The sequence below is a fragment of the Puma concolor genome, chromosome D4, assembly GCF_028749965.1.
Source record: "Puma concolor isolate L17-30 chromosome D4, mPumCon1.1.hap2, whole genome shotgun sequence".
In the NCBI taxonomy this organism is placed as follows: domain Eukaryota; kingdom Metazoa; phylum Chordata; class Mammalia; order Carnivora; family Felidae; genus Puma; species Puma concolor.
The window spans coordinates 45,876,872-45,893,246 of NC_141679.1; the positions used below are offsets into that span (position 1 = coordinate 45,876,872).

The window sequence follows — 16,375 nt, forward strand, 5'->3', positions numbered from 1 at the left end:
GGGAGAATGCAAGCAAGGGAGGGGAGACACAAGTTCTGAATGAAGCAGGCTCCAGGCTCCGAGCTGTCAGCACAGAGCCCGATGTGGAGCTCAAACCTGTGAACCGTGAGATCATGACCTGAACCGAAGTCAGACGTTCAACCAACTGAGCCACCCAGGTGCCCCTAGAGGAGTCGCTATAGATCAGATGCTCAGGCTGGACTGGAATAAGGCTAGAGTGAATAGCAACATGGAAGATTCCCTGGTAGGAGCCTTCGTTGTTCTAGAGCTCTTTCTTCCCTTGACCTTGTTTGACTCTCAACGTTGAAATCTCCAAACCCTAAACCACTTATTTAATTATGTTATGATACAAATATAATTTGAGCCACAGAAGAATAAAATTGTACTGTTTACATTTCTTTGATGTTGCCACCTGCCTGCAGCTTCCTTGTAAGTGAAGGAAATGATTAGCTTTTCAGCACTTCATCAGTGGACTGCGTTCCAATGTATTACTTAAATAATAAGCAGAAACCGTAAGTAGTTATGTGAGGAAGTAAGTGAGGAAAGTGGAATTAGCTAATGTTCAAAGGACTAATAGTACATTATGCCTTTCTTTTGTAGAATAAATAATTTTGTAAGGTTTCAGTGTTCAAATCACTAAGGAATGCATTTTTGCTTCTCTTTGTATGTACCATTCAAGTCTATTCATTCTTTGTATAAAAATGCATTTCTTTTATTTCTGACTTAACACATACTGTTTTCTTCCCACTGTTTTCTAAATGGCAAGTAACTTGTGTACATAAAATTTACTTCCATTTTTTTCTATGGGAGAAAGTCTTACGCAAAGATGGTTCAGCATTTATCTAACCTAAGGGTATAAATAAAATATGAACTAGGAATGTACCGGTGTAGCTCCCATCCAATTTTGTTAAAACCTAAGTCTGAAAAGTTAAAGAAAACCCGATAATACTTTGGATTTTTGCATCATCCATTAGATGACTGTGTCTTAAATTGCTTCTTTTCGCTGCTATCTTTATTTCTGTTGATATTAATTTATTACTATATTTTTTATATAGTAATAAAGTATGAGCTACCTCTGTCCCCTTAAAAAGAGCAATAGTTGTGAATGTTAATTGTATATCCCCCCATCCGACGACTACGATGAATAACAAAGCACTTTTTATCTCATAATTTATAAGCAGCTAGCGCTACTCATGATTTCATGATAGAATTGTCTGGGAGACCATTGCTTTCTGTGTACCCTCATACAGTGTGGCCAATGTGAACATTTTTCATGGCGTCCAGAGTTAAATTTTTATATTCTGTTCTTCGTATGATTGACTCCAAGGAGATGCTGGCGTATGTCTCTCCTGCTTGTTTTGTCCTGTATGTTTTCTCTAATTACAGGGAGAAGTCTTACGTGATAGCTTTTTATCCTGTTATAGATGGCCTGGAATCTCTGATTGCTTTCACTCTGCCAAGTAAAGTGGAGGGGTGAACTGAGGCACAGACCCCAGTCACTAACTGGGTCCCTCTGGACCTCACTTCCATCATCTACAAAGTAACGTTGTTTAACTAAATGAACTTGACAACGACTCTCCTGACTCATAAAACAAAAAACAAAAAAACAACCCCTTGATTCTTTTGTAAGATTGGGGTGTAAAAAACACATAACACGAAATATACCTTCTTATCAAATTGTTGGGGGTTACAGTACAGCATCTTGTACAGACTTTGATCTTGGAAGACACTGAATCTCTATACCCATTAAATAGCAACTCCCTATTTCCCCCTCTCCCTGGCAATCACCAGTCTACTTTCTTCTTGGAAGGCTGTCTACCTTGGATACCTGATATAAATGTGAGTCACGCAGTATTTGTCTGTCTGTGACTGGCTAGTTTCAAGATGTTTGTTTCAAGATAATATGTTCAAGATGCATCCGTGCTGTAGTGTACGACAGGATTTCCTTTCTTTTAGGGCTGAATAATACTTCATTGTATGTATGTGCCACATTTTCTTTACCTTTTCATCTGTCGATGGATATTTAGGTTGTTTCCATCTCTTGACTATTGTGAATAGTGCTGCAGTCAACATGGGAGTGCAAATACCTCTTCCAGATCCCTATTTCAATTCTTTTGAAATACTGCAGTTCTTTGAAATATTAAAAGACAATCCCTGTGCATGTTTCATTATAAATACTAACAGTGTCAAATAAAGGAAAGCAAGCAATTAGACCCTTTTTTTTAAAGTTTAAGTTTATTTATCTTAGAGAGAGAGAGAACGAGTCAGGGAGGGGCAGAGAGAGAGAGAGACAGAGAGAGAGAGAGAGAGAGAAAGAGAAAGGGAGACACAGAATCCGAAGCAGGCTCCAGACTCTGAGCCGTCAGCACAGAGCCCGACACAGGGCTCGAACTCACGAACTGTGAGATCATGAAATGGGCCGAAGTTGGATGCTCAACTGACTGAGCCACCCAGGCGCCCCACAATTAGTCTTATAGTCCGTAGAATATTAGAGAAAAGTTTGTTTGTGTTTCAATAGAAAGACTATTGATTTAGAAGGTACCTAACAGCAACTGTGCAGTTAATAGTATTTTGTCAGTATATTTTATTTTATTTTATTTTATTTTATTTTATTTTATTTTATTTTATTTTATTTTATTTTATTTTATTTTATTTCTTAATGTATGTTTATTTTAGAGAGTACGAGTGGGGGAGGGGCAGAGTGAGAGGGGGCAGAAGATCTGAAGCAGGCTCCACACTGACAGCAGCAAGCCCAATGTGGGGCTTGAACCCGCGAACAGGGAGAGATCATGACATGAGCTGAAGTCGGATGCTCAACCGACCGAGCCACCCAGGCGCCCCCTGTCGGTATATTTAAAAGAGACTAGTACTTGTTTTGAAATTCCCAGGAGTGTAACGGCTGGATCGTCGTATGTAAGTTTTGTTTTTAATTTTTTTGAGGAACCTTCGTGCTGTGTTTCGTAGCGGCTGCACCATTTTAGATTCCACCAATAGTGCATGAGGGTTCCAGGTTTTCCGTAGCCTCACCAACACGTGTTTTCTGTTTTATCGATAATGCCTGTCCTAGCAGGTGTAAGGTGGTAGCTCATTATGGTTTTGATTTGAATTTCCCTGATGATACGTGATGTTGAGCATCTTTCCCTCTACCTGTGGCCGTTTGTACATCTTTGGAAAATGTCTGTTCAACAACTTGGCTCAATTTTTAATTGAGTTATTTTGTTGTTGTTTTTTTTTTTTTTTTTTTTTTTTTTTTTTTTTGGTCATTTGGAATGTATTTTGGATATTAACCTCTTTTCAGATATGGAGTTTATAAGTATTTTCTGCCATTCTGTAGATTGTTTTTTTTGTTGTTGTTGTTGTTTAAACTATGTTGATTGTTTCCTCTCCTGCACGGAAGCGCTTTGGTTTGAAGTAGGCGCACTTGTCTGTTTTTGCCTCTGTTGCCTGTACTTTAGGTGTCCTATCCAAGAAAACATTGCCAAGACCAATGTTACAAAGTTTTTCCCCTATGTTTTCTTTTAGGAATTTTATGGTTTCAGGGCTTCTGTTTCCGTCTTCCATTCATTTTGAGTTGGTTTTTGTGTACGGTGTAAGATAAGGGTCCAGTGTCCTTTTTCATGCAGATATTCTGTTGTCCCCGCACCGTTTATTCTAGAGGCCGTCCTTTCTCCATTGTATTCTCTTGGCTTCTTTGTAATAAATTAATTGGTCACGTATGCATGAATTATTTCTGAGCTTTCTCTTCTTTTCCATTGGCCTATTTGTCCTTGCATCACACTGTTGTGATTACTGTAGCTTTGTAATATGTGTTGAGGTCGGGAAGTGAAAGGCACCCAGTTTTGTTTTTCTTTCTCAAGATTGTTTTGGTTATTCAGGGCCCATTGATTTTTAGGGTTGTTTTTTCTATTGTGCAAAAAATGCCATTGGGATTTTGATAGGGATTGTACTGAATCTGTAGATTGCTTTGGGTAGTACATACATTTTAACAGTATCAGTTCTTTCAGTCTATAAACACAAGATGTTTTTCCATTTATTTGTGTCTTCTTTTAACTTAAGCAATGCTTTGTAGTTTTCAGTATATAAGTCTTTCACTTTGTTAGTTGAATTTATTCCTAAGTATCTTATTTTTTTGATGCTATTGTAAATGAGATAGTTTTCTTATTTTTTACATTTATTTATTTTTTGAGAGACAGAGAACAGAGCGTGAGCAGGGGAGGGGCAGAGAGAGAGCGAGACACAGAGTCAGAAGCAGGCTCCAGGCTCTGAGCTGTCAGCACAGAGCCTGACACGGGGCTCGAACCCACGAACTGTGAGATCATGACCTGAGCCAAAGTCGGACGCTTAACTGACTGAGCCACCCAGGTGCCCCGAGATAGTTTTCTTAATTTCCTTCTTGGATTATTTGTTATTACTGTATGAAAACACATCTGATTTTTTTTAAGTTTATTTATTTATTTTGAGAGAGAGAGAGAGAGAGAGAGATAACAAGTGGGGAGGGACAGAGAGAGTGAGAGAGAGAGAATACCAGGCAGGCTCCACACTGTCAGCACAGAACCTGATATGGGGCTTGAACTCATGAACCATGAGATCATGACCTGAGCTGAAGTTAGATGCTTAACCAACTGAGCCACCCAGGTGCCCCTGAGGTTTTTTTTTTTAATGTTCATTTGGTATCTGGCAACTTTCCTGAATTCATTTATTAGTTTTAACTATCTTGTTTTTGGTGGAGTCCTCAGGGTTTTCTGCATGTAATGTCATGTCATCTGCCAACAAAGATAATCTTACTTCTTTCTTTCTGTTTTGGGTGATCTTTCTTTCTTTTTTCTTTTTTTCCCCTGCCTAATGGCTTTGGCTAGTACTTTTAGTACTGTTTTGAATAGAAATGGCAAGAGTAGGCACCCTTTCTTTGTTCCTGGTCTTAGAGGAAAAGCTTTTGGTTTTTTATTGTTGACTGTGCTGGTAGCTGTGGACTTTTTAGATGGAGCTTTTATTGTTTTGAGGTAATTTCCTTCCATCCCTAGTTAAGGAATGCTTTTATCATGAAAGTGTGTTGAGTTTTGCCTTATGTTGGTTTTTTTTTTTCTGTCTATTGAGGTGATCATGTAATTTTTTTTTCCCCCCTTCATTCTGTTATGTAATTTGTAACATGATTGATTTTTGTGTATGGAACCATTCCTGCATCCCAGGGATAAATCCCACTTGGTCACCGTATGTGATCTTTTTAAAGGATCCTGTGGAATTCTGTTTGCTGGGTTTTTTTTGTTTGTTTGTTTTTTTGTTTTTTTTTTTTTTTTGAGGATTTTTGCATCCAGGTTCATAAGGGATACTGGCCTGTAGTTTTCTTTTCTTTGTAGTGTCTTTGGTTTTGGTCTGATAATGATAGGGTCTCATAAAAGGAATTTGGAAGTATTCCCACCTCTTCAATTTTCGGGGAAAAGTTTAAGAAAGATTGGTGTTAATTCTTCCTTGAATGTTTGGTGGAAATCACCTGTGAAGCCATCAGCTCTTGGGCTTTTTCTGGGTTTTTGATTACTGATTCAATCTCCTTCCTCATTGCCTGTCTGTTCCCATTCTCTGTTCATGATTCCGTCTTTATAAGTTGTATGTTTCTATGAATTTATCCATTTCTTCTAGGTTATTCCATTTATTGTTGTATAAGTGTACATAATTGTCTCACATCCCTTTTTATTTTTGTGACTCCCATTGTAATGTCTCCTCTTTCATTTCTGATTTTGAGTCTTTTCTCTTTTTTGTTTCCTTACTCTAGAGAAAGTGTTGTCAGTTTTACGGATCTTTTAAAATCCCAACTCTTAATTTCGTTTTTTTCCGACTTCTCTATTCCTTATTTCGTTTATTTCTGCTTTAATCTTTACTATTCCCTTCCTTCTGCTAACTCTGTTTTAGCTTATTCTTTTTCTAGTTCCTTGAGGGATAAAGTTAGTTTGAGATCTCTTTTCTTTTTAATTTAATTAATTAATTTTGGAGGTGGGTGGGAGAACAGAGGAGGGGCAGAGGGAGAGAGACAATCTCAAGCAGGCTCCATGCTGCCGGTACAGAGCTTGATGTGGGGCTCAAACTCCTGAAACTGTGAGATGATGATCTGAGCCAAAACCACGCGTCGGACACTTAACCTACTGAGCCACCCAGGCACCCCTCAAAATATTTTCTAATTTCCTTTTAGATTCCTTCTTTGACTTATTGGTTGTTCCAGAGTGTGGTTTTTAGTTTCCTTGTATTTGTGCATTTTTTTGTTTTCTTACTGTTGTTGACTCGTAGTTTCATTCCATTGTGGTCAGAAAAGATAATTGGTATCATTTCAGTCTTCTTAAATTTAAGAGTTATTTTGTGACCTAGTATGTGATCTATTCTGGAGAACACTCCCCCTTTAGTTCTGTAAATGTTTGCTTCATATATTTGGGCTTACATATATTGCTCTGATGCTGGCTGCTTATGTATTTATAGTTGTCTATCTTCCTGGTGAATTGACCCTTTTTATTATAATAATGACTTTGTCAGGGGTGCCTGGGTGGCTCAGTCGGTTGGGCGTCCGACTTCAGCTCAGGTCATGATCTCGCGGTCCGTGAGTTCGAGCCCTGTGTCGGGCTCTGGGCTGATGGCTCAGAGCCTGGAGCCTGCTTCCGATTCTGGGTCTCCCTCTCTCTGGCCCATCCCCGCTCACTCTCTGTCTTACTCTCTCTCTCAAAAATAAATAAACATTAAAAAAATTTTATGATAATGTTTTTGTCTCGTGTGATGGTTTCTGACTTAAAGGCTGTGTTGTATCATATAAGTATATGGCTGTCCTTGCTCTCTTTTGCTTACCATTTGCATGGAATATCTTCTTTCATCCTTTCCTTTTTAACCTACGTGTATCCTTAAATGTGACAAGAATCTCTTGTAGTCAGCGTATATTTGTATCATAGTTTTCATCCTGCCAGCCACTCTGTATATTGATTACAGAGGTTCATCCAGTTACATTTAAAGTGATTACAAATAGAGAAGGACTTAATATTGGCGTTTTGTTCATTATTTTCTGTCAGTCTTTTTTTTTTTTTAATTTTTTTTTTTTTTTTTAACATTTATCTCTTTTTGAGAAAGAGTGCAACCAGGGAAGGGGCAGATAGAGAGACAGAGAGACAGAGACAGAGCATGAGCAAGGGAGGGTCAGAAAGAGAGAGGGAGACACAGAATCGGAAGCCGGCTCCAGGCTCTGAGCTGTCAGCACATAGCCTGGTATGGGGCTTGAACCCATGATTGAACCATGAGATCATGACCTGAGCTAAAGGTGGACACGTAACTGACTGAACCACCCGGGCACTCTATTGTCTGTCAGTCTTAACAGCTTTTTTGCCCTCTTTTCCTCTATTGCTATCTTACTTTGTGTTTCATTGATTTATTTATTTTTTTTGTAGTGAAGTGCTTTGATTCCTTACTCATTATCTTTTGTGTATCTTCCCTAGGTATTTTCTTTGTGGTTACCGTGGGGCTTATAGAAAACACAGCTGTAGTGGTGTATTATAAGCTGGTAACAACATAACTTCATTGGCATACAGAAACTCTACTTTTTTATTTCCCCCACACTTTGTTATTGTTGTCACAAATTACATCTTTTTATATTGTGTATCCATTAACGTATTTTTATATAGTTATTTATGCATTTGTCTTTTAACTTCCATACCAGAATTGAAAGTGATTTACACAGTATCATCATAGTATTATAGTATTGTGTATTCTTCTATTTATTTACCTTTAAAGTGAGCTTTATACGTTCATATGCTTTTGTGTTGCTGTGTAAGGTCCTTTGGTTTCATCTTGAAGGACTACCTTTAGAGTTTCTTTAAAGGCAGGTCTGATGGGTGAATTCTCTCAGCTTTTGTTTATTTGAAAACGTTTTTATTTCTCTTTCGTTTTTCAAGGAAAGTTTTGCTGGACATAGTATTCCTGGTTGTCTGTTTTTTTTTTTTTTTTCTTTGAGCACTTTAAATATATTATCCTGCATCCCCTTATGGCCTATAAGATTTCTGTTGACGAATCTGCTGATAGTCTTATGGAGCTCCTTAATAATCCCATCATTCTCAATCAGTTGTTCATCAGTGACTTGAATTCTGAAAAAGGGAAGCAAAAGCTTAGTATTTTCTAAAACCAGAAGATCTTGAGACTGTGAATTAGAGGACACTTTCCAGCTTATTTTACTTATTTATTTATTTACTTATTTAATTTTATTTTTTTAATTAAAAAAATTTTTTTAATGTTTATTTTTGAGAGACAAAGAGAGACAGAGCTGGGGGGCGGGTGGTGGTGCGGGGCAGAGAGAGAGAGGGAAACACAGAATCTGAAGCAGGCTCCAGGCTCTGAGCTGTCAGCACAGAGCCTGATGCGGGGCTCGAACTCACAAATGGTGAGATCGTGACATGAGCTGAAGTCTGACACTCAACCAGCTGAGCCACCCAGCTGCCCCCAGCTTATTTTAAATTTAAAGTCAGAGCATTCATTGTGTTTTCTGCCTGCAGAGAGTAGAATGATCAAGAGCAGAGGGATCAAGAGCTCATAATTACATCTCAAATCAATCAATACATGTATGTTATTTCATTGGGAAAACAATGGTACATACTTTATGCAAAAAAAAAAAATTTTCCACACGTCTATATCTGCATCTGTTTTCTTAATGAAATAATACCTATTTTGTTTTTCCCATTTACTTTTGAGGATATAATTTGGGCTATAATAGCCTTGGAACTGTTGAAGGCATGAATTTAAGATTATTTACAGTAAAAGTTTCCCACGTAGGTTTTTTTCATTCCTGAACTCAGCAAAAACAAAACAAAACAAAACAAAACAAAAACAAAAAAAACACCCATACATACTTTTTAAGTCTGGGGCTCATAAAAACAAAAAAAAAAAAAAAAAAACTGTACTCTTTAACATAAATAGAGTACTTTATTTCTTTTCTGACAATATAATTAAACCAGTTGTTTGGAAGCCATACAGCTAAATACACTATTTTATAAAATGTCAGTAAATGTACTGATTGCCTTCCCAGAACTAAGAATCTGTCAACGTGTCTTGGTAGAAATCTTACCAGAAGGGGTAATTGAGACTTGTGTAATGCAATCTAAGATAACCTTTTGTTTTTAATTAAAATGGGGAATAAGAAGCCAATTCAAAAATTTGTCTCCGTTCATTTGCTCAATATAGGGTGATAGAACTTCTGTTTTAACAGAGTCCCAGCACTTGTTAAAAACATCAATTCTGGCTATGTGCTGTGAGCCTGTGGCCCTTTTAATGTGTAGCTCCAAATGCTGCCATGGTATATCATGGTCAAGGTCATTAATGAATTAATGTTCAACTGTTACTTTTTGGTTAGTAGGGTTTGGAGAATTTTTCTTCTGTCTTGAAAGTGAATTAAAGTAGATGTTTTCTTAAGCTTAGAAGAAACAGACTTTCTATGATTATAGCAGGTAGAGGACATGTAACATTCTGGGCAACAAAACTGAAATGCACTGGAAGGAAAATAATTCGTTTTGGTACTAAAGTGTGCCATCGATAGGCTCATAGTTTTATTGAGATATAATTCACATGCTTTGTGTTATATATGCTATGTAATTCATGCAAAGTGTACAGTTCAGTGATTTTTAGTATATTTCACAGAGTTGTGCAAACGTAATTACAAATACTTTGAGAACAGTTTCATCATCCCCCAAAGAAACCTTGTACCCCTTAGCAATCACTCCCCATTTCCCTCTACAACTTTCCAGTCTCATGCAATTACTTTCTGTCTCTATAGATTTGCCTGTTCTAGATATGTCATATAAATGGAATCATTTACTATGTGGTCTCTTATGATTGGCTTCTTTCACTCGACGTGATGTTTTCAAAGTTCATCCCTGTTGGTTCCTTTTCCTTTTTATGGCTGAATAATATTCCCATTGTAGGGCTATACTACATTTTTTTTTTTTTTTAATAGAGCACAAGCAGGGAAGAGGGGCAGAGGGGGAGAAAGAGAGAGAATGTTAAGCAGGCTTCATGCTCAGCACGGATCCTAACATGGGGCTCGCTCCTGGGACCCTGGGATCATGACCTGAGCTGAAGTCAAGAGTCAGATGCTCAACCAGCGCCGTCCAGATGCCCCTGTGCTACATTTTATTTATCCATTCATCAGTTTACGGACCCTTGGGTTGTTTCCACTGTTTGGCTGTTGTGAATTATGTTGCTCTGAACATTCCTGTACAGGTTTTTTGTGTGGAAATGTTTTCATTTCTCTTGGGTAGATAGATCCTAGAAGTAGAATTGTAGATCATCTGGTAATTCTGTTTAACCATTTGATAAACTGCCAGTCTGTTTTCTGAAGGGGGTTCACCATTTGATATTCCTACCAGCAGTGCATGATGGTCCACATTTCTCCACATCCTCGCCAACATTTGATATTGTCTTTTTTTTTATAGATCCTATTGGATGTTAAGGGGTATATCATCCTGCTTTTGATTTGCAGTTATGTCATGGCTAATGATGGTTGAGTATCCCTGTCTTTCTTTCTTGCCATTTGCTTATCTTCTTTGGATCCTTTGCTCTTTTAGAGTTGGGTTATTTGTCCTTTTATTATAGAATTAGAAGAATTCTTTATATATTCTGGATACAAATATCTTATTCGATGGATGATTTGTAAAAAACAAAAATTCCCCCATTCTGTGATTTTTTTCCCCCTCTGTGGTGCCCTTTGAAGGACAGATATTTTTAAGCTGGTGAAATGTATTCTTTTTTCTTTTGTTGCACTCGCTTTTGGTGTCCCATCTAAAAAGGCTTTGCCTAACCCAAGGTCACAAAGATTTACTACTATATTTTCTTCAAGAGTTTGGTAGTGTTAGCACTGACACTTAGGTCTGAAATTTACTTGGAGTTAATTTTTATGTGTTGTGTAAGGAAAGGACCCAGATTCACTCTTTTGTATGTGGCTATCCAGTTGTTGAAATCCAGTGTCATTTTTCAAAGAAACTCTTCTTTCTCCATTGTAGGTTTTTTGGAATATTTATCAAAAATCAACTGGACATGAATGTAAGGATTTATTCTTGGACTCAGAGTTCTGTTTCATTGATCTATATTTCTTGTTGTTGTAACAGTGCCACACTCTTTGGATTACTGTGGCTTTGTAGTAAGCTTTGAAATTGTGAAGTTTGAGTCCTCAAACTTGATTCTTTTTCAAGATTGTTTGGCTATTTGGGATCCCTTGCTTTTCCCCATGAATTTTAGGATCCACTTTTCAATTTTGGCAAAGAAGTCAGCTAGGATTTTGATGGGGATTATGTGGCATCTGCAGACCTATTTGGAAAATATCACCATCTTAACAATATCACGTCTTTTCATCCACAAATGAATTGTTCTTCTTATTTTATCGTAGGGATTGAAATGGAGACCTGTAGGGAAGTTTTTGCCATTAACCCTCCCTTACCGTACAACTAATTTTACTTATTTCATATTGGAATAACATATTTCACTCTACAGTTATTTTTCGTGTACATATCCTAAGTGTCAGCTTCTCATTAGAACTGTAAACTTCTTTGGGGCAGGATATATTTTAACTACTTTTGTATTGCTGAGAGGTATTGTCATAGTTGTTTAAGAAAAACATTTTTTGGGGCGCCTGGGTGGCGCAGTCGGTTAAGCGTCCGACTTCAGCCAGGTCACGATCTCGCGGTCCGGGAGTTCGAGCCCCGCGTCAGGCTCTGGGCTGATGGCTCAGAGCCTGGAGCCTGTTTCCGATTCTGTGTCTCCCTCTCTCTCTGCCCCTGCCCCGTTCATGCTCTATCTCTCTCTGTCCCAAAAATAAATAAACGTTAAAAAAAAAAAAAATTAAAAAAAAAAAAAAAAAAAGAAAAAAGAAAAACATTTTTGATTGGTATTTGGTGGCTAATTACAAAAGAAATAGAGTATTAGTGGTACTGTGAAATTGCATTAACGAAAAATGGCTAGCTAATGTTAAGTCTTGAAATTTATATATATTCCCCTTATTCTTTTGAAGAAAACCTCAATAATGATTGCTTTGGAGATTGATTTATTTTAGAAGGCATAACAAATATGTTCTTTAAATTCATTTTAGGTACCAAATCTGATTCCAGTTTTGATGTTCAAATTGGGAAGACCACTGGAACCTGTATTATATAATGATATCTTGTATACTTTGCCTACACTTGGTGTTCACAAGGTTTGTATTTAACCAATTTACTCGGGGGCAAAAAGAGAGTGAGGCATGAGGGGCGTCTGGGTGGCTCAGTCGGTTAAGCATCCAACTCTTGATTTTGGTTCAGGTCGTGATCTCAGTTTTGTGACTTCAAGCCCCACGTCGGGCTCTGTGCTAACAGCGTGGAGCCTGCTTGGGATTCTCCCTCTCTCTCTCTGCCCCTCCCCTGCTGGCATTCTCTCTGTCTTTCTCAAAAGTAAATAATAAATTTAAAAAGAGAAAGTGAGGCATGAATACTACATTGAAGTTTGTTTGGTATCGTGAAATTTTGAGCTCTTAATTTTGCCATGACCACTATTTTCCTTGTTGGGCCCAAAGTATTTATTATAGTATTTAAGAATGAATTCTTTGGGGGCACCTGGGTGGCTCAGTAAGTGGAGCGCCCGACTTCGGCTCAGGCCATGATCTTGCAGTTGGTGAGTTCGAGCTCCACGTCGGGCTCTGTGCTGACGGCTCGGAGCCTGGAGCCTGCTTCGGATTCTGTGTCTCCCTCTCTCTGCCCCTTCCCCGCTCATGCTCTGTCTTTCTCTGTCTCTCAAAGATGAGTAAACGTTAAAAAAAAAAAAATTAAAGAATGAATTCTTTGAAATCATTTCATAGCCAAGTTTTCCCATTGGCTGTTGTCTGAGATTAGGTTTTTATGCCCAAGGATTGCTAGCTAGCTCCTCCCTAAAACTATGACCCACGTCTCAGAAAGATGGGTAATATTATAGTTAGCTTCCATTTCAGTCCTTATTTTATAACAAGGGGTTTTCACGTTATTGTGGTAACCTCAGGATTATCTGCATTTACATTTGTGAAACCATAATTTCTTCAATATTTTCTAGGTGTGCATAGGACAAATTCTACGAGTGATCCAACTTCTTGGAACTACTCCACACCTAAGAGCTGTCACTGTGCGCTTGTTGACATCTTTGTGGGAAAAGCAGGTGAGCTCTGATAAAACACTTGCATATCAAACATGTTCCTTTCGCCGAAGCAAATGAGTTTTTCAGTACGCGTGACAAAGCTTTGATACAGTCGTGTTAAGGAGGCATGTCCGTGATTGCATTGAGAAAGTTTGGTTCAGCGGGATGCTTTTGATCTGTAAGGCAGTCAGTTGTGATTGGCTCTCAAAGAGAAATTGAAAATAGAAAATAAACTTTTTTCCTTGAATTCTGAAATTGATTTTTCCATCTGTGTGGAAAAAGTAATAGAAGTATGATTATAAACGATTAGAGCCTTTGTAATTAGGGTGAGATTCAGCCACCTTTTTCTTGTCTTATGAAATGAGGCGTGCATGGGTCTCTAAGAAAATCCCCAGCAATCACAAAAGCATTGTTCTCTGCTGATTAGAAGAAATGCATTGTAATTAGCGATGCAAATGTGAGATTTGGAGGTAAAAATGCTGTGTAAAGTGATTATTCAACTCAAGTTGGAAAATTACCTTTTTTGTGAAATTGCCTTCTTAGGATCGTGTATATCCTGAACTGCAGCGTTTCATGGCCATGTCTGACGTGCCTTCTCTGTCTGTGGGCAAGGAAGTCCAGTGGGAGAAACTCATCGCTAAAGCAGCATCGATAAGAGACATATGTAAGCAAAGGTAAGCTGTGCTTAACTCTTGGGAATGTATATCATGGTGTATTATTTTGCACCTAATTCTTTTATTGCAAGTGAGAAGCCAGGAAAGATAGGCAGAGGGTATTTGAGTAAGAATAAGTTAATTTTCAGGTCAAGTTTTCTAATTATAAAACTTAATAATATTGGATAATGACTTCAAGAAACAAGCATGTCTATCTCAGTACTAGCCTCGTATCTTGATTTATAGGAAATTCAGATCCTTTTCTGGATAATAATATTATAATAAAAATGTGATGTTATGTTTTCTTTTTTTTTTTTCTTTTTCTTTTTTTTTTTTTTGTATACAACAAATTTCTAAAACCTAAACAGTGGAGTAAAGTCAAACTGTTCGTTCTTATATTTTCCCCATGTTATGCCCGATTGTTATAAAGAGTTTTAATAGGGAAGGCCTTATTTGTGACTCATCTCATAGAATTAATTACTAGAAATTATTACAAGGGAGGCCTATTATTGAATCCCCATGTATGCTCTAGAGTATAGGAAGATGTGAGGGTCTTAGGAAAGTGACTCTGCTCTTGTCGATTATGGATTAATCCTGAAGCGGTAACGTGGATGATTCCGGTTTCAAATAAATCTCGGATCAGCATGGATCTAAACCTCAGCAATTCTGCTTCTTTTCTAAGCTTCAGTCTCTTGGCCACCCAAACATAACCTCACTCTACAAGTCACACACATATAACCCAAAACCTGAGAGTTTGGATTCTCTTGAGGTACCGGCATGGAAAAAATTTTAGAGATGAAGGAATTATTAGCCACCATTTTTATTTTATTTTTATTTTTTTTGAGAGAGAGAATGCAAGCTAGGAGGGGCAGAGAGAGAGAGAGAGAGAGAGAGAGAGAGAGAGAGAGAGAGAGAATCCCAAGCAGATTCTATAACATCAGTATGGAGCCTGACGTGGGACTTGAACTCATGAACCGTGACATCATGACCTGAGCCGAAATCAAGAGTTGAATGCTTAACCGAGTGAGCCACCCAGGCACCCCATTAGCCAACATTTTAATTTTACACACTTAAAGTTGAGGTTCAGTAAAAGTTAAATATCAGCCCAGGTCAGAGTCTATTGAATATATTCAGTGTTCCTTTCAGTTGCCACCTCAAGATCTGTCAGATCTTTCCAGTTTTGGAAAATCATTTCCGTTTGCCAGACAATGGAACCGTAGAATCCAGCCGGGCAGTTTTATCAGTTGGTATTTCGTTAGAGAAAACTATTACGTCATTCAGGGGTGACCGGGAAAGCCAAGGATGGGCCTGAGCATTTCTCTGGGGAGTTAAAATCCTTTTGGGGACAGCACATGACATGTGGAATAGAGGAGAGGAGAGGAGGAGCCTGAGTGCGTGAATCCAGCAGAGTGCCTGGCACGAGATAGGTGTTTGGTCAGTTACAATTCACATCATTATTTTTATCATCGTCCTCAGCATCAGCATCATTATTGTGATAGGTGTAACCCCCTTAGTTTCGCTACTGTCATAAATGACCTTCTGATACGCAATCCCTGCTTTTGTAGTCAGTGGCTGATAACCAGAGCAAGGGGCAGGCAGGAAATAGCTCTATCTTTTACTGATAATCTCAATGAGGTCAGTCAGTTCTTTCCACCATTATCGGAGACTTGAGTTTGTGTCAATTCAGACAATAGGATGTACGGCTTAGGGAAGAGTAACATTTGTTAGCACGGGTCCTCTTTTTTGGATAACATTTCTGTATCAGAAATGAGTCTCCAGTTACAGCAGTAACGACGACGATGCGAATCTTTGACGAAAACATGCATTCGTATTGGAGGGTCAGCGTTCAGTGGGCACAAGCGTAAAGAAAAGCACGAACGCTCTCTGTTCAGGCAGATGTCCTGGGAGTGCGCCTGCGCTCTTCGACTTTAATATGGTCTCTGAACAATCGTTTCTCACAGGCCCTATCAGCATGGAGCAGACATGTTGGCAGCCATTTCCCAGGTGTTGAATGAGTGCACCAAACCTGACCAAGCCACTCCAGCAGCCTTGGTGCTACAAGGTCTTCATGCCCTCTGCCAAGCTGAGGTAGGCTTTTCAACACTGTTTTGGATAGTTTTGCAGAAAATGTTTTACGAGGCATACGAGTTACCAGGCTGCAAGTTCAGAGTCGAGTAACTAAGCGCTGGAATAGTCACTCCCAGGGATTCTTGTTGGGGAAGGGAAGCAAGACCTTCTACGTTAGAAATCCTTTCTGGAGGGGAGTCTTGAAATGTCGGGTTCTGTGGACGTGCTCCAGAGGCTAAAGAAAACCACTGTATGCCGTTCCCTGTTCTTACTTGTCGTCGTTGGTAACATAGAAGGGAAAGTTAGGCTCTTGGAGCTCTTGAGTCTATTTGCTTCTTAGTTTGGTGATCAGAGAGGCTTAAGAAGCAGAGGAGAAGGGATTGGCATAAGCCAGCGGGAGTGTTATAGCCAGCAAAAACGATGGTTGGCCCGAAGACTGGCCAAGGATTGTTTCTTTCCTGGTGATCAGTTTGGGTAGGATGGATTGATGTTAGACTTGAGCCTCCAAATCGTTT

The 16,375-nt window shown here is 38.6% G+C and overlaps 1 protein-coding gene across 8 annotated transcripts in view; it reads left to right on the forward strand.

Annotated features, from left to right (window-relative positions):
- FOCAD (focadhesin) overlaps positions 1–16,375 on the forward strand; it is a 317,812-nt gene that overhangs the window by 137,810 nt on the left and 163,627 nt on the right. For all 8 annotated transcript variants that reach the window (XM_086685396.1, XM_086685393.1, XM_086685394.1 and 5 more), the window contains 4 exons: positions 12,092–12,196; positions 13,060–13,161; positions 13,684–13,814; positions 15,755–15,881. In XM_086685396.1, the coding sequence (XP_086541522.1) occupies positions 12,092–12,196; positions 13,060–13,161; positions 13,684–13,814; positions 15,755–15,881 (465 nt within the window). The remainder of the gene's footprint in view (positions 1–12,091; positions 12,197–13,059; positions 13,162–13,683; positions 13,815–15,754; positions 15,882–16,375) is intronic.